The 19,861-nt window shown below is 34.1% G+C and overlaps 1 protein-coding gene across 1 annotated transcript in view; it reads left to right on the plus strand.

Annotated features, from left to right (window-relative positions):
- The first annotated feature begins 1,215 nt into the window (after positions 1-1,215).
- The window catches only part of LOC119470069, a 162,168-nt gene continuing 143,522 nt past the window's right edge, over positions 1,216-19,861 (plus strand). Inside the window, exon 1 of the mRNA XM_037736029.1 lies at positions 1,216-1,325. Coding sequence (XP_037591957.1) covers positions 1,216-1,325 — 110 coding nt within the window. The remainder of the gene's footprint in view (positions 1,326-19,861) is intronic.

Raw genomic sequence — 19,861 nt, forward strand, 5'->3', positions numbered from 1 at the left:
TTTTTTGAGACAAAGTCTTGCTCTGTCACCCAAGCTGAAGTGCAATGGCATGATCTTGGCTCACTGCAACCTCTGCTTCCCAGGTTCAAGCGATTCTCCTGCCTCAGCCTCCTGATTACCTGGGATTACAGGCGGGTAACACCACACCCTGCTAATTTTTTTGTATTTTTAGTATAGACAGAGTTTCACGATGTTGGTCAGGCTGGTCTCGAACTCCTGACCTTGTGATCTGCCCACCTTGGCCTCCCAAAGTGCTGGGATTACAGGCATGAGTCACCGTGCCAGGCATTTTTTTCTGTCTTAATGTTAACAGATTTATTGACCCAATTTTAACAAAGAATTAAATACTTTTAAACTATCCCTGATGTTCTCTCCTCTACCAGTTTTTGGTTAATATTATTACTTTAACACAATCAGGATTTATAGACTTTATATTTGGTTTTCTACCCATGTTTGAGGAATAGGTTAATTTTAGTTGAATATGTAAATTCATTACTGTGTGCTGCTTGTTCTTTTACCATGACTTTAATATTTCTGAGTTCCTTATTTTTAATCCATCTTTTTGGTTGTTTAGATTTCATCTCATAGTTTAAAATTTTTTTTGTTTTAATTCAAAAAAAAAGACAAGCCTAAGGCATATTTCCTAAATCCTTCCTGTTTTACCTTGCTAGATTGTGTTTGCAACTGAAGCATATTTTGGTTGGATACAAAACTCTTATACATTATTTTTCGTTCCTAGTTATTACTATAAAACCATGTTCTCCTGTGATCTCTGGATGCTAATTATTATCATATAGGTGCTGTCATAATTCAGATGTTTCTGTTCCTATTTTCCATTTATTTAATTTCACTTTTATAAATAATATATGCATCACATATGCTCATTTTTCTTCACCTATCTTTGTATTTTTCATGTTGTCTCCCTTTCTTAGAAAATATGTTTTCATTATTTTTTTCCTAGCACAATGGAGAACTACTTGAACCCTTTTGTGTCCTGGAATAATTATTCTCCTGATGTATACTTGCCTTTAAAATTGCTTCTTATATTTCTCCTAGTTTTTAAAATGTCAATGTCTATGCACAGATTTCATAGTGATACCATATTCTGCTAATTATAACTACAGCTAGTGCTCGACTTACGACCACGATTGGTTTTTGACAGACCGGTCGTAACACGATTTGGTTGTAAGTTGAGTAGGCTATATGCACGCGGAGATGGTAGTGCTGCCGGAAGCTGGTCCGCACTGTCGTACGCCCAGCTGGGCAACGTTTGCGCTGCCAGGAGCAGCCGTGGCTAGCTATTGTGGTCGTAAAGTCGAATGGCCGTAAGTTGCATAGGTCGTAAGTCGATCAATACCTGTACTTGAAATGCGGTATTTGACTATATGCTGGAAAATACTGTGTGGAAACGTAGGAGAGGAATTTGCGGGGATAACAACTTCCAATTCACAGTGCAGTTTGTTGTCGCTATACTTTCTTATAAAATTGTGTGTGGCCTCTGTTCTGAAGACACATTTTCTCTTGATTTCTTCTGGATTTTTGCTGCTAGCGTGGTGTGTGAGGTTCATGCGGAAGCCCCACCAGTTAAGGAAGACTATTGTAATCTGGTGATTTTCCTTACTCATTTCATCCTTTACCTGGAAGACTTCCAGTCAGTGTCTTACAGCCAGGACATTAAATTACAAATAAAATGATGTGCCTTTAGTTTCTTTCTCTTTCTGCACCAATTTCCTGTCATTCTCTACTCTGACATTCATCCTGTCCTTGGTGGCCAGAAGGATTAATCACAGACTCAGAGAATAAAGAAAAACTATAGCAGAGGGAATTTTTAAACAGAAACTACAAAGGCAGAAATGTCAGAGAACTTCAAATTTGGAGCTCTGACTGATACTTTTGCTTTCCAAGAATGATGTTCTGCTTGGTTTATATTGATTTCACAATGTATCATAAAGGTAGAATGGGACTCGGATTCACACCGAAGACCACAGGTATAAGATAGTGAAGGGAAGTTTAGAAAATCTCCTCACCAGATACTAGCAGGAAATGTATGGATGCTGTCATCAGAACTAGTAAAAGTGTATCTTCCCGGATCAATGTGGATGCTGACTATCACAATGACTTTATACGTGGAGTTTAGTTCCCATGCTTGTTTCTGTGGTACTTAGCATGTATAGTAAAATTCTCAGGCTATTAAATGTTGATGAACATCGGGATTTTGAACACAGATAAATTTAATGGTGCTTTTTGTCCATCTTATCCAGTTAAATCAGGTCTCAGCATATCACTGTGAGATGACACTTATGGGTGTTCGCATTGAATAATATAAATATGCGACAAAATAGCACAATTCTTAGTGTGTAGGGTTTGTTTAGATGATAGCTCTCAATCTTCCTGAAGTGGTCATTGGCTATTGTAAACTTAGTTTCCACTAACTGTATTTTATAATTAAGGTTTGGAGAAAACATTAAAAAAAATATAAGCAAGAACAACATAAAAAGCAAAGATATGTTCAGCCTAATCCAACCACCATGCATCCATACATTAATTATATATATATACACATATGTATTTCTTCATATTTTTATGCATATACATATGAGATCATAATATAACTTTAAATTTTTCTTTTCTCAAGTAACTATGTGTAATGTATTTATTTTAATCCAAAAAAAGTATTTTACACTATCATGTTTTAAAGCTCCTAGTAGTCTTTTATATTCTTTAATGTATTTCTCTTATCCATCACTTACATTTACTTTAGAAATGTTCTCCTTAATCGTTTTACAAACCTTTGAAATATTTTGTTTCGTCACTTAAGTAAGTAAACTTAGAGGTGGAAATTTTAGGTTAAAGGGCATATAAATTTTTAAGACTTTTATTACATTTCATCAAATTGCCTTCTACAAAACTTGCTCTGATCTGTAATTCTAACTTATGTGAGGCTGTCGATCACCCTACACCATCTCTGGCACTAGCCTTTAATCCATAGTTATATCTTTGCCAAGTTAAAAACTAAATATGAGATAGCTTTGTTCCTTAATGTTGTATTTTCTAAATTTCTGTAAATGAGAAATTGCCATAATAAAATTAATAGCAGCTGAGTTATTTTAGTTAATTACCTATGTAATCCTTTCACTATTTTTTCTAGTAGAATATATTTTTTAAAATACATACATGATTATGTGTGTATCATGTCGTATCACACTTTGAAAGTGACCCTCCATTATTAAATATATCTTTCATTTTATTGCTTGCTTTTTAATTTGCCCACAGAGATTTTACATTAAAAGACTTATGTTAGTTTTTATGTAATAAGTCTATCAGTATTTTATATTATGATTTCTGAATCTGTCATAATATGAACTACTTTCAGCAACTCAAAATGATAGATCTATCTAGTATTTTTATAAATTTATTTTATTACATTTGAATATTAATACATTTAATTGGATGTTAGTATTCTAACATACCTTGCCAACTGGCCCAAACACAATTTATTGAATTAATTATTTTATCCATTGCTTGAAATTCTAATTGTAGTTTATAAGTGATTATAATAAGCTTTTCGTCATTCTACCGAAATGACACATGCACTCATATGTTCATTGCAGCACTATTCACAATAGCAAAGACAAGGAATCAACCTAGGTGCTTATCAATGACAGATTGGAAAAAGGAAATGTGGCATACACACACCATGGAATACTATGCAGCCATGAAAAAAGAATAAAACCATGTCGTTTGCAGCAACATGGACACAGCTGAAGGTCATTATCCTAAGTGAATTAACATAGGAACCAAAAACCAAATACTGCATATTCTCACTTGTAAGTGGGAGCTAAACATTGAGTGTGTATGGGCATAAAGATAAAAATGAGAGACACTGGGGATTACTATTGGGTGGACAGGAGGAAGAGAGTGGGCTGGAAAACTATTTATCTGGTACTATGCTAAGTACCTGAGTGATGGGATTATGTATACCCCAAACCTTAGCATCATGCATTGTACCCATGTAACAAACCTGCACGTTTGAATCCAAAGTAAAATTTGAACAAAAAAAAGAAACAAAGAAAAATACAAGCTTTTGAGTCTATTTCTCAACTGCATAGGCACTTTCACTGCTGTTTGACTTTTTCTGCACCAAATTTTGCCGATTCCTCTTTTTTATTTACAAAGTTTCCAGTTTGCTCTTTTATTTTTTATTTTTTTGCAGATAAACTAAAGAATAATTTTGTGTAGTTCCTCATATAATCCCAGTGGAATGTTAAGTAGAATCAACTTGGATAGAATCAGCATCTATACTGTATTGAATTTATGCATCTGTATTTGTCTGTTCTTACACTGGTAATAAAGACATAACTGAGACTAGGTAACTTATATTAAAAAAAGAGGTTTAATTAATTTACAGTGCAGCACAGGTGGGGAAGTCTTAGGAAACTTACAAACATGTCAGAAAAGGAAGCAAACATGTCTTTCACATGGCAGCAGGAGAGAAGAATGAGAACGGAGTGAAGGGGGAAGCCCTCTAACACCATCGATCTCGTAAGAACTTACTATTATAAGAATAGCATGGAAGAAACTCCCCCATGATTCAATTACTTCCCACCACGTCCCTCCTATAACATGTGGGGATTATAGGAACTACAATTCAAGATGAGATTTGGGTGGGGACACAGCCAAACCATATCAATATCTAAGGTTATAATAAGGATCTGTTTTTATGTAAAATTTTTCCATTGATCAAATAATGAACTGTGGTTGTCATACAGTCATTTCTAAAAAGATCCTGTACAATTATTGTTATACTAAGCATTTTAATTTTTGTTGCTATAATGAATGGAAAATTTCCCCATTCTATTTCCATCTAATTTTCTTATAAGTACTTCATCTCTGGGCATCATTTAAAAAAATTCTTCTCTTGTTGAGTTATCTTAATTGGTTTTAATCATGTTATAGTTTATGTTTAATGTATAAATAAACATTATTGCTAATAGTAACTATTACTTATTATGCATATGTTATATGTCAAACTCTGAATTAAATATTTGGCACACATTCAATAAAAAGATGTGATAATTTATACCACTTATTATATGTATAATCTGTCTGATCACAATGTTCTAGCCAGCAAGAACTAGATCAATGTCAAACCACAATGTTTGTTCACTATTTTTATTGTTAACTTCATTGGGAATGTATCATGTTACTATTAAGATAAACATCAACTATTCCTTTGAGATAGAATGCATAATATACTATTTTTATATCAAGAATTTTTATAAGATATGTAAGTTAATATAATCAAATGTGTTTTCAGCATTTACAGCATCTCTTTAGGGATTACATTTTTCATTGTAATGCATCAGTATATTACAGTCCCATTACTATATTTTATATTAATATATCTGTATAATGAAGTTATATCAAGATTTTAAAAATATATTTTTTACCTTAAAATTACAAAATTTTAATAAGTCTTAATTCCTTGGGTAAAGAAGTTTCTCTTTTTAGAACCTATTCTTTTAATAAATATACATGCATTTATTCAGTACCTGGATTACAATACAAAATAAAAACAAAATCGTTTCTCCAATGAGATTGGTTACCAAGAAATTTTACCTTCATCAAAATTAATTGCAAAGCATCATATCATTTTCTTTCAGATCATATAAATAGCAAAAAATATCTGACATAATTTATTCATAAAATCATCTGGATAGACTCATTTAGGCAGTTATATTGGTATTTTTGGATGTTTTGAATTTGTATATTATTTCTCTGTTCAGGTACATACAGTTGATTTTGTCAAATTTGGTAATTAATAGATTCATATATGTTGAATATTTATTTACACCTATAGTTATATCAGCTTTCAAATTGGTAACATTGTGAGTTTTGTTTTTCCTGGATAATTCTATTAGCTTTTCTTAAGAATAAACTTCTGAGTTCAGTTTTCAGTTTCACTATTATGTTTTGAAATTAAATTTTTGTGTGTTTTGCAGGTATTTTCTCTGTGGCTCATCTTTTCTTTTACCACTGTCTACCACAAAGCAAAGTATTTTTTAAAAGTTTATTTTAAAAATTTCAGACATCATTCTTTTTGCTGTAACTAAAAAGTTACCTAAGACTACCTATATTTTCTTCTAGAAGTTTTATAGTTTTGCATTTTAGATGACCCACTTAGAGTTAACTTTGTAAAAGGTGTAGATCTGTGTCTAGCTGGATTCGATGGATTTTTTTGTGTTTTTTGTTTTTTTAGACAGACTCACTCTGTTGGCAGGCTGGAGTGCAGTGGCCCGATCTCGGCTCACTGCAACCTCTGCCTCCTGGGTTCAAGAGATTCTCCTGCCTCAGCTTCCCAAGTAGCTGGGACTATAGGCACACACCACCATGCCTGGCTAATTATTGTACTTTCAGTAGACACAGGGTTTCACCGTGTTGGGCAGAATGGTCTCAAACTCTTGACTTCATGATCCACCCACCTTAGCCTCCCAAAGTGCTGCCATTACAAGCATGAGCCACCACAGCCAGCCAATGGATTTTTTTTTTCCTGTAAATGAGTATCCAGTTTTTCCAGCACCGTTTATTGAAAAGACTGTGCTTTGTTCCATGAATTGCCTTTATTCATATGTCAAAGATCAATTGACTATATTTGTGTGAACCTATTTCTGGGCTCTCTTTATTGATCTATGCATTCATTCTTTAACCAATACCATGCTGTCTTGAAGTAGTATTCTAGTAAGTCCTGAAATCAGGTTGTGTGATCCTTTGAAATTCATTTTTCTATTTCAGTATTGTTTTTGCTATTCTAGATATTTTGCCTTTCAATATAAACTTTAGAATCAATTTGCCATTATCTGAAAATAACTTGCTGGTATTTTGATAGGGATTATGAGAATCTATATATCACACAGAGAATTGACATCTTAACAATACTGTCTTCTAATCTCCATTTATTTAGATAATCTTTGATTTGTTTCATGAGGTATATAATTAATAACATGTAGGATATGTTCATATTTTGCTAGATTTATATTTAAGCATGTAATTTTGGGGGTAGGGCTATTGTAACCGATATTGATTTTTAATTTCAGATTCCAATTGTTCATTGCTGGTATAGAGTAAAGCAATTTTATTTTGTACATTATATGGTCTCCTGTGACCTTACTACACTTTATTTGCTCTAGGAGTTTCTCTCCTTTTTGGGGGATTTTATACACAATCATATTATCTGCAAATGAAAACAGTTTTATTTCTTTCTTCTCTGTATACCTTTTATTGCACTTTTTTAAAACCAGGGCTTCTAGTAAGATATAAAATAGAATGGTAAAATAGTTTATCCATGCTTTGTTTTAAACATTTGGGGGACACCATCCTGTTTCTCGTGAATAAACATATTACCTGTAGGTTTTTGGTGTATTGTAGTAGTCCCCCCATATCCATGGGGGATACATTCCAAGACCTTAATGGATATCTGAAGTCATGGACATTAATGAACCCAACTTATACTATGGTTGTTCTAATACTTACATACTTACAATAATGTTTAATTTACAAATTGAGTGCCGAAGAGATTAACAATAATTAATGAAATGGAAAAATTATAATAATATACTGGAATAAAATTATGTTAATGTGGTAACATTAACTGCAGAATGCAAAACCATGGTTAAGATGAGACTACTGTATGTTCTTTATGGAGTTATATAAATTCTCCTCTACTGTATCCGGGATTGGGATTAGAATAATCCTGGTCTCATAGAATTATTAGTAATTGTAGTATCTACTTTTAGTTTTTGGAAGAAATTGTGGACAAAAGATATCTTTTCTTAATGTTATTAGTAGAATGAGTGACTCTACCATCGGGGCATGGTAGGTTTTCTGTTGTTATTGTTATTTTTTATTCAATATATTTAATAAATATAAACTTATTCAGATTATCTGTTACTTCGAGTGAGCTTTGGTAATTTGTGTTTCCAAATAGTTCGTTTTATCTGAATTATCAAATGTGAGGCCATAAAGTTATTTGTAGTATTGCTTCACTGTCCTTTTAATATTCATGGATTCAGTGACCCTTCTGATAATGGTAATTTGTTTCTTCTGTTTTCTTCTCAGCCTATCTAAAGATTTATTGATGTCTTTGATCTTTTATTTTCAGAGAATCAGCTTTTGCTTTCATGGATTTTTTTATTGTTTTCTTGTTTTCGATTTTATTGATTCTTAGGGTATTTTTCATTCTGCTTGCTTTAACCTGTAATTGGTCATTTTAAAATTTTTATAATGTGAAATCTTAGGTTGCTGATTGCAGGTAATTCTTCCTTTTTAATATATGCACTTAAAGTTATTAATTTCCCTCTGAGTACTACTTTTACTGCATCCCAAAATTTTGATATGTTGTATTGTTTTCATTTAAATTTAAATTAAAATTTTTTTGAAATAGCTTATTTAACCCACGTGTTATTTGGAAGTGTGTTATTTAATTTCAAAGTATTTGGGATTTTCAAGCCATCTTTCTGTTATTGATTTCTAGTTTAATTTTATTGTGGTCTGAGGATATATTTTGTATAATGTGTATTACTTTAAAACTGTCAAAAAATTTTTTTGGTAAGGGTTCCATTTGAGATTCATAGGAATGTATTTTGCCACTGTTGAATGAATTATTCTATAAATATAAACCAGATCAAATTGTTTGATAGTGCTCTTCATATGTATTATATTCTTATTACATTTCTGCCTGTTTGATCTATAAAGATCTATAAATTACTAAAGAAGTCTATTGGAATCTTCAGCTACAATAGTGGGTTATTTATTTCTCTTTGCCCTTCTATCAGTTTTTGCCTCAGGTATTTTGACATTCTGTTGTTAAGTTCATAAATATTAGAAACTGTTATATCTTCTTGGATAATTGACTCCTTTATTATAAATACAGTTATAACTGGAACCTTGTACCTTTGACCTGCATCTTCCCACATCCCTACAATCTCCCTTCCACCCTACTCCTGTTTTACTGTTTGTATGTATTCATATTTTAAATATTTCACATGAGTGAGATCATAGAATATTTTTTCTTTCTGACTTATTTCACTTAGCATAATAATCTCTAGTTTTGCCCTGTTGTTTGAATGTCAGGATTGTCCCCTTTTTAAATGCTAAATAATATTCCATTATATATATATACACAAACACACATACACTTATATATATATATGATATGTTTATATATATATGATCTGTATGAGATATATATCTTGCATTTTCTTTATGCATTCATCCATTGATGGACATTTTGGTTGTTTCCATATCTTGGATATTATGAATAATGCTGCAATGAATATGGAATGCAGATATCTTTATGAGGTGATTATTTTATTTCTTTTGGTTATTTACCCAAAGGAGGAATGCCAGGTCACATGGTAGTTCTATTTCTAATTTCTTTAGGAAGCTGCACCCTGTTTTAAACAGTAGCTGCTCCAATCTATGTGGCTAATAATAGTGTGGATGGATTTTCTTTTCTTCCATACCCAATATGATGAGGCTTTGTATTCCCATCCAAATCCCATCTTGAATTGTAATCCCCATAATTCCCCATGTCAAGGGAAAGACCAGGTGGTTGTAGTTGAATCATGGGGGTGGTTTCCCTCATGCTGTTCTCCTTATAGTGAGTTTGATTTCACAAGATCAGATGGTTTTATAAGGGCTCGTCCCCCTTCACTCAGCACTTCTCCTTCCTGCTGCACCTTCACTTTCCACCATGATTGTAAGTTTCCTGAGGCCTCCCCCAGACATGCTGAACTGTGAATCAATTAAACCTCTTTTCTTTATAAATTACCCAGTCTCAGGCAGTTCTTTATAGCGGTATGTAAACGGACTAATACAATACTCATGCCAGCGCTTGTTAACTCTTATCTTTTTTACAAAAAACATCCCCTCAGGAATGAGATGATATTTCATTGTTGTTTTGATTTGCATTTCCCTGACGATTAGGAGTATTGAGCACTTTTTCATATACCTATTGGCCATTTTTTATGTCTTCTTCAGAGAAATGTCTATTCAGGTCCTTTGCCTAGTTTTTATTGGGTTATTTGTGGGGGTTTTTGCTATTGAGTTGTGTAAGTTCTTTATATATTTTGGATATTAACTCCTTATCAGATATGTAGTTCACAAATATTTTCTCCCAATCCGTAGGCTGCCTTTTACTGTGCTATGTCTTTTGCTGTGCAGAAGCTTTTAAGTTTAATGAAGTCCCACATCTTAATTTTTGCATTTTTGTCTTTGCTTTTGCTTTTTGCATGTTTTTATGTCTCTTTGCTTTAAAATTTTTTTGTATTGTTTAAAATATATATATACTCTTTTCCTCATTGATTTATAAATGATTACTCTTATTTTTGTTTTAGTTTCCATTACTTTTAATATAAAATAGTCATATACATATGCATTTCCAAAAGGATAAAGAGTAATTGATCATTTAATATCAATTTTTCATATTATACTTGTTTGTGCCAATTTTCCCTTTTTTATTATAAGAATGGGGGATTTCATAGAAGATGCTCTTCCTTTTTGACTCACATTTGGTCTCTGTCAGAAATTATTTTGATATTTATGGGTCTCATAAATTATCAGCAAGTAATAAAACATAGATCCTATTTTTATAGGTTTTATTTTCCATAATCCTTTTTCCCCCAACGGAATGTCTTCCTCATTCTTAATGTTTTTGTTTTCATTTAGTCCTATCAACCACTATATTTCTTCAGGTAACACTTTCAGGAAAGGAACAAGGATGGTAGATTTTCTGAATTCCTGGATATCTATAGGTGATTTTTTTTCTCTTTGCCATAAAAACACTAACTTACTTGCACACACAATTTTTCCTTTAGAAATCATAGAAAATTTCCTTTTTAGACAATACATATTAGTGCATAAATTCTGTTGTTAATAATTTTTATTTTCATTGTAGACAGGCAGTAATTAATATTGTGTGTGTATGAGTGAGTGAGTGTGTGTGTGTGTGTGTGTGTGTGTGTGTTCCTACATAAGTGCTTGGAGAAAAACAATTTGAACTTTTCAAAATGTTACCATGTGTCGGTTTCTTTTCTTTCATTTGCCTGATTCTCAGTAATTTCTGTTAATAAACACATTCTATATTCTATTCTCAGAAATGTACAGTGTTTTTTTAAAAATATTTTCTTCTATCTTTTTTACTTTTTTTCATTATCTACACATAATGACCCAGACTGGCGAACTAAAGCACTGAGGATTTCACAGCTTTTCAAGATTGATTATATTACAATGTCCTTCTATGACAAAATGAATACTTTCAGTTAACATTTTACAGATAGATAGATACATAGATAGGAAAAGTAATACTCAGAGAGTTCAATAATTTGTGTCAAGCAGTGTCACATAGTATGGAAGGGGGAAATAGTGGGGTTGTAACTCTTTAAGCATGAGGACATTTTTGTCTAATAATTCTAATTTTTGTAACTTCTAATATTCAGTTTTTCTAAAGAGAATCTCAGGAGGAAAACTCTAATTTCAAATCTGATACATCTCAGGAGGGGCACTTTGGAGAATGGCAGGTCTTAGTGAATATGTCTCACACACCACTCACAAGGGAAAGAATCATTTGTAAATTCCTCTGCATGCAGCTTTGCAGCTTGGCTCCTAAGTCAAAGTTATGCTTTTTTAGTAAGGAGTCGTTGCACTAGCAAAGCAGTCATCAGCTTATGCAAATTCCTGTGGGTACAAAAAAGAGATCTTTAAGCTGCCTATTACTTTATTATTGCTGAAAGAAAAAAAAAGGCAAGGCATAAAGAGAAAAGGAGGCGGGAGAATTAAGGATCTAATAACAGTGAAAGCTTGCTGCCCAGGTTGTGTCTCTTGCTGTGTTTGAATGATTTTTCTTTGTCAACAGCCTTGCACTGGGCTATTTTTAGTATCTCTTTAATAATTGAGCTGTAGCAATTGTGCTCAGCAGCTGGAACAGGCAGGGAAAACAGCAACTCAAAGAAATAGTGCAGCAGGGTCATAATTTAAGTCAAGCTGCATTATGGAGCATACCTTTCTCAAAGGTAGAATGCTGAGGATAAAAAAAGAACTGAGGAAAGTGTAAGGAAATAAAGACAAAAGGAAGTGATGGAGGCTGCATTTTTTTTGTATATTTTTTAAACAAGCCTGAAAAGATGCCTCCTTGGGCAGGTTCTTTTGATGGCAAAGAAAGTGCAGAGACAGGGCCCTACTACCTTAACTGGCAAACAGGACAGGGAAACTTGGATTGCCAGCAGAATTGATGCTTACCTTACTCATAGGGCTGATTACTGCACACCACAAACCTCACAACATTGTAGATGACATGACGATAAAAAGTTGAAAGAGTGTACTTTAGCCACTGAACGGGAAACCGATTATGAAAAAGAAAGGAAAATCTTACATTCCACAGCATTTCCCTGTCCACATTTGGATGATATAGTTGGGTTTTTCATAGTCCAACTCTCAGATGCATCATCAAATACCTGATTTAGGTCATTAATTCCATGAGAGTGGATACATCTCACGTTGCTGAAATAGTTGGTTTTGTGTTGCTGATTCTCTTCTAGGCTGAGCCTGCTTAGCTCAAAGTGACGTAGAGGCTTGCCAAATGAAGACTCATAAGTGTCCGTATATTTGACCAGTGGAGACATTCAACTTGGGTAATTAGAGAAAATAAAAATAACAAATAAGATCAACAGGTAATTAAATGATCAGATCAACTAGACAGCTGCTGAATTGCTTACGTCCCCTTTAGACCAGGCAGAGATTGCTAAAGGCTGATGAGGTTGTGAATGTTGAAACTTCTCCCCACCTACATTTTCCCTCTTTACTTTTCTATAAGCTTCGTGCACTTCACTACCTCCATTCGTTGTCCTCACTTGCCTGCCTCCTTTGCTGTATTTTCCTCTGCCCGTTTACTTTCCCTCGGCTTTCTGGCTGGGGTTTTAGACTGGAGCCCTAAGCAATAGGAGGAAGGTTTTAGGCTGAGCTGGTTTGACGGGACATTTCATCCGGTAGAGGTCAATGTGACAAAGGGAATTTCCGCAAATACCCAGGCATACACACAGCCTATTAGCCCAATGTAGGAATGGTAAATGGCTATCCATGATTGTTTACATGAAAAGGAAACAATTTTCTCATGAGTCTGTGTCCTTTAATTATCCAAATGGCCATTTACTTCAAAACTGGTTGTTGGGGGAATTTTTAAATAGAAAGTCAGTATAATTTTTCTTAATTGCACATATTTCTTAAACATCAGGGTAAATGTTAATCATGTTTTATTTTAAATTTATAAAAATAAGAATAAGAAGGAAGTGGAGGGAAGGACTAGCTAAAATGTCAGTCCTGACATTGCTTTAAATACTTAATATATGCTTTTAGATCATCAGGTGATCAAAGAGGGAGAGTTTTCAGGTGAGACAAACAAAAACCAAAAGAATGCAGTTGGATCAGTGTGAAACCTGATCAATATCAGAACTCCCTTTTTTATATGAACTCATTCTGTAATAATTGGTTTGTAATGGAGGAACAATTGGATTGGACTGCTTGGAAGAAAACATTTTCAGGAGATACAGAGAGGATGAGGGGATATTTGTAAGATTGTCTATGGACTTAGTCTTTTTTTTCTCTCTCTCTCTCTGAGTTGTTCAACACACAAAGCATGCAGGTGCTGACTTCTTCTGGCAGGCAGGGAGAGATATCCATATATCATTACACTTGCAGGCATTTAGGAGAATACCAATTTTCAACCTCACAGACTTTCCTGAAAGTCCAATACAGCAGCCAGTTAGAGCCATAAAATTGAAAATGAGATCTGATGGGTTCCGAGGGATTAGAACATCAGAGTCTAAACCTGTCCTGTGAATTGCCTAACTCTGGCCACAGAATATGGTTGCATTCTGTATTACTTTCCCAGGGCTTCTGTAACAAACCACCACAAACTTGGTAGCTTCAAACAACAGATTTTTATTCACTCACAGTTCCAGACACCAGAAGTCCAAAATCAGTATCACTTGGCCTAAATCAAGGTGTCTGCAGGGCCAGACTCCCTCTGGAACTCTAGAAGGGAACCTGTTTCTTGTCTTTTTTTTAACTCTAATGGCTCCTGACATTTCATGGTGGGTGGCACTTAATTCCCATCTCTTCCTCCAAGGTCACATTTTTGCTTCCTCTTCTGTCTGTCAAATCTCCCCCGCTTCTCTCTTAATAAGAACACTTATCATTGAACTTGAGGCTCAGTCACATAATGCAGGACATCTCCCATTCTCAAGATCCTTAATTTAGTTATATCTGCAAAGATTTTTGCAAACAAGGTAATTTTCACAGCTTCCAGGGATTAGGAGATGAATATATTGGGGGGACACTATTCAGCCACTGCACCCTCTTGACCCAATAAAATGCTCAAGGCCTCAGATCCATTCAGCCACCACTGACACCACAGACAAGACATTTTACTTTTCTGTTGTTGTTTCTTAAAAAAATGGTAATTATAACAAGAATAGTTAACATTTACAGAGGGATTGGCATTATGCACTTTTGTAAGAGAGTTTTGTATTAAACTAAAACTTACAAAATTGCTAGTGTTTGTCAGGTTTTGGCCCACAGAAACAGCAATTTCATTTTAGTTAGTCACTTATGTTCACTCATTTAAAATGCCTGTTTACTCCATAAGAAACTATTATTATTCCCAGCTTACAGATAAAGGAACTGAGGTATAGAAACGTTGGGAGACTTAACCAAGGTCATACAAGAAATGCTAGTCACGTCAGTATTTACCCCAGATGGGGAAAGTTCTAACTCCTACATTAACCTTCCTCCAGCTAAGTTTTTCTTGTCTCACTACAGGAGCTCAGCCTTCAGCTGCTGTTGTGATACACGAGGCATTCCTGCTGCTCATGCAGGATGATTAACTGGAGGCCATCTTTGGTTCTTGTTAGCCATCAGATCATTTTGTAGCCTTTGTCTAATCTGTCTGCAAAGTACAGAAAGTAAAAAGAAAGAAGATGGAATGTATGAAGGAGATGAAAAAGAAAAGGACAAAAGACAAAGAAACAGAAGCTAAGACAAGTCAATTAAAAACAGAAGAAAATAGAAGGGGATATACATATTCTGAACAGTGCTCCAATCCCAAAACCCCTCTAACAATTTACTTTACTAGCTGTGTGACTGCACAGAATCCTTGTAAGGCTTTAATTGCTGTCCCAGATTTATAGCTGGGAATTTATGTTAGTCAGTTGTCAACTGATTCAGCTACCAGAAACCAGATATCCAAAGTATAAAAGTGAGAAGAAAAAGGAGGGGCAAGAAAAAGGGGAGGAGGAAAATATGGTCATTTGTTCATTATTTTTCAAATCATGAAGAAACAGACAAAATACTCAACAATCTATAAGCCTGGGCTGGAACTCTGAAAGCAAACGGTGGCATACAGTCTCTGAATTCAGAGATTAAGTAAGGGAGACAAAATCATAATCATACAGTCCATGGGTAAGAAAGGGCAGATGGTGAAAGAAGACATATACATGTATATACATACATACACACCGACATGTATATAATAATCACATGTGTATATGTGCACATGCATTTTTATGTGTATCTGTGCACATGTGTATATATACACATATATACACACACATACATATACACACGTTAAGATTTTCATAAATTATGTTAATTAAATAGGAAACGAAAAGTAAAAGAAGAACAGACTTAGGGAGGAATGTCTATTCTACACCGAACTATGTTTCACTAATCTGTAATGAAAACAGTAAATAATGCCACAGTAAGAAATATGACATCTTTTTCCTCTGATTTTTTTCATGTCTCAGGTTTTATATGGTGGCAAGAACTGGATATCAAGGACGTCTGGTCCCCTGGAAACAAATCTCTTTAAAAAGAACATCTACAAATATGTAGAGAGTAGGCTGTTCTTGGGGAAAGGAATTGGATGTCCCCAAATGTCATCTATTTTCAATGTCAACTTTTAGAAAAATTGTACCTCCACCTTACATTAAGGTACAGTGATTTTTTTTTCCTAAATACCATCTGTTCAGGTAGGATACCTGCTGAAAGAAATTGTTACTTCAGTTCTTTGACATATGCTTTGCTTTTGCTCTCATGGGAACTGAATTACTCTTTATTCTTCATTGCAAGCAGCAAAATTTTAACTATGGTTCTGTCTTTTAAACTGCTTATATTTTTGTTAAATAATGACGTATTTCCTACCAATTAAGGAGGAAAGTATATTAATTATAAAGAATTTACAAATCTGGACAATTAAAAAGGAAAAAAATGAAATGATCTAATAATTCCAACACCCACAGATGACCACTATCAATACTTTCTATATTATTTTCAAGTCTTCTTTATATGTATGTACACATATTATATAACGTAGTAATGCTGTATATAAAGTATCAGTTTCATCTTTTTTATTTTACATCAACCGTTTCTGAGCTTAAATAGTCTTTACAATGTGATTTTAAGAATAATAAGTTTCCTCATTAATGTGCATATTAGTCAGGGTTATCCAGAGAAACAGAACTGATAGAATGTGTTGATAGATAGATAGTAGATAGATAGATAGACAGATAACAGATAGACATAGATATATAGATATAGACATATAATAAGGAATTCCCTCACTTAATTATGGAGTCTGCTAAGTTCAAAATCTGCAGGGTGGGTCAGTGGTTTCGGAGAGGCAGGCAGAGCCAGTGTTCCAGTCTGAAGTCCATTAACCCAAAAAAGGCCATGTTATATATGAAGTCTGAAGGCAGTCAATTCAAGAATCCTGTCTTATTTCAGGGAGGGTCAGTTTTAAAACTCTATTCAAGCCTTTAATTGATTGGATGAGATGCACTCATGTTCTGCCCTATTCATGTCTACCGATTTTAATGTTAGTCTCAACCAAAAACACTCTCACAGACATACCAGGAATACTGTTTGACCAACTATCTTGATATCCCATGGCCCAGTCAAGCTGAAACATAAAATCAATTGTCAGTTATCAGAATCTGTATTCCTTAATTTATTAAATCAATTTAGATGAGTGAATATTTAGGTAATTTTTAAATACATGGAAATTTATGGCAAATCACTCCCCTTCTCCCATGATATATGCTGGTATTTTATTACGCAACTCTTCCTAGTAAGAAAGGGCAGAGCTTTTTAAAACACAGCAAACACAACCTGCTCCACCTGCTACCATCAGCTAATTAGAGTTGATGTGTCATTGGAAAGGGACTTCATATTTCTTATTCCATTGTTTCTGATCTCTTGATGTGAAATCATTGTCTGTTTCTACCCCCCATTTTCCTATCAGTCTGAGATGATATAGGGCATGGACCTTGACTGTACCCAGCATCCCCTAATGAGTCCTTTTGTCATTCTCTCCTAGTTTAATTGTAAGAGCTAAATTCTATCAAGATTCAATGCCTGTCTGACCATCTTTACCCTATCTCTTCCTATTTTTTCTTTGATTCTTACTTTCAATGAATACAAAAATAAATAAAAAGTAAGAATAAGGTATGGAAATGGGAGGCACTGTTGAGGCAGAGAGAGTAAGGAATGCTCAGATGTCTCAAAAAACAGCACATGTGCAGAAGAGGTAGAGCTGGGCATATTATTTTTCATTATTATAGAATTATTTGGTCAAGGCAAAATAGTGGGAGATATGCCACTTTTATTTCTAACTCCTGCAATATCACCCACCCACCTCCCAAGCTATTTTTTATGAAATAAAATCTAGTTATTCATCACTTGTATTTCAGATATGTCTGCAGCTGTGTTTTTATTTTTAATCTGGCTTAACTGGCCTATTTATTAGAAAACATTCTCTCTAAATTCTAGAATTAGGTTTTCTTTTAGTGTTGGTAATGTTGCCATTTATATTCATATTTTCATATATATATAATTTGAGAAAAACTGCTTCAGAACCTGCAAACCAGACACAATTTTAACCAACAACATGTTTTAAATATGAATTTACATCACTGTCAACTTCAGCTGTTACATGTACACTGCAATCCACAAAGGCTAGTGACCTAACATATTGAAGTGACTTGACAAACTTAAAGTTATTTCTTAATGCTTTATTGTAGATTTTACACTTGCAACAGTAACTAATTGCAACTAACATGAAATCTAATTAAGACTTCATTGTACCATCTGTGTTCTTTGGTTAAAGGACGTGTACTATTAAATATGTATTGAAAAGGAGGTATTGGAAGAGTTACTTAATATTCATTTCCTTCCATTCTCAAAGACGGAATATTGGCAAAGTGTAATACTCCATTGCTGTATCTAGGGTTTAATAGCTCCTCAGAGTCATAGCTAATTTTCCTATTAGTTACAGAGTGGCAATTGCACCACCAAATTAAACCTCACAATTGCAGCAATAGGGAAGAAAGAGAAATACACACATACACATTACTGAGAAAAAGGAAAACAGCTTTAGTAATGCACACATATAACAATTTTCTGTAGATAAAGTCTTCTTGTCTCACCTCATTTAACACAAATAATAAATATTTATTTGTCGTAGTGGAAAGTTTTAAGATTTCCTCTGCCTTGAAATGAACCAACCTCTTAATAATTGTTATCTCTTGGTGTTACATGATGTAAAAGTTAGCAGGTAAAAGGGAAGGAAATCAAGAAAGCATGTTATTGGAATTAAATTCACACACCTGCAAAAAAAAAAAAGAAAGAAAAATTGACTACCATGATTAAACCCACATTACCACATCCTATATTTAGTTTATTTCTCTTCTGATAGTCACATTATATTTACGAAGACATTCTCGTTTTGGAGTATTTGTCAAGATGCTAAAATCACTTGCAGAGGACATTCTCACAGGCTCCTCATCTTTTTAAAAAGCTAAAAAATAATTGACATTCCAAACCCTTTGTAGGTCTTAGACAAAAAAATGCCCTGAGTGGCCTCCAGTTTATTTATATACCAGCAGCTGCAGTCACGTCATCAGGATGAAATAAAACCACCTCTCAGTTTCACATGCATCTGTTGCTAAAGGGAAATCAGAAACAAATGATCAGGGGCTGTGGGGTCCTAAGTGATGGTGGCACACTGAAATAATGGATCTCTGGCAATGGTGATATATTTTCAGGGAAGCTGAGCTAGTGGTATAGGCGTCAGTGGTGAATGCTTTCCTCCCTTGCTTCTGAGTTAAACTGACCTCCTTATTCATACGTGGGTAATAATCAATTTTCAGGTGTAAAACAAAAGAAAACGATGTGGGACAAAGTCTATTTTCCCTTGTTTTTTAAGCTGTGTATCCTGTTGCAGAAGACCCAGAAGCATATAACAGACTTTTAACAAATATCAGTGACCGATGGAGCAGCAGGAACTTTAGACCCTGATTCAGGACAATTGCAATCTACATTTGTAAAAGGTGGTTGTCCCAATAGAGTATTCAACAGACTCATTTATGATCATGATATTTATAATAACCATGTCTAATAAACAAAGCAAGCACTGTTTTGTGACCCTGGAGGATACTTAGGTTCCCAGATGTTGAGTGATTTGCTCAGTTACATAGTACATAGTTGATGCAGGATTAGCATCCAGTTGTTAGAGCAACTCTGAAACACCTGGTCTTTCACACACCAGTGAGTTTGAATCCTGACCTTGTCATCAGTTTTCTGTCTAAAACTCAAGTCTCCTTGTCCATACATGGTTTGCTATGGGAATGAAATGCCACAACTTATATCTGACAACAACAAAACAACAGCAACAAAAACGATGTGAAGGATGTCTAGAATTATACCTGGCATGTAGCAGGTTACCTGTACAGGCCCTTTCCCACCATCTCTATGA

This window comes from Cebus imitator, unplaced genomic scaffold, assembly GCF_001604975.1.
Source record: "Cebus imitator isolate Cc_AM_T3 unplaced genomic scaffold, Cebus_imitator-1.0 Scaffold21, whole genome shotgun sequence".
In the NCBI taxonomy this organism is placed as follows: Eukaryota; Metazoa; Chordata; class Mammalia; order Primates; family Cebidae; genus Cebus; species Cebus imitator.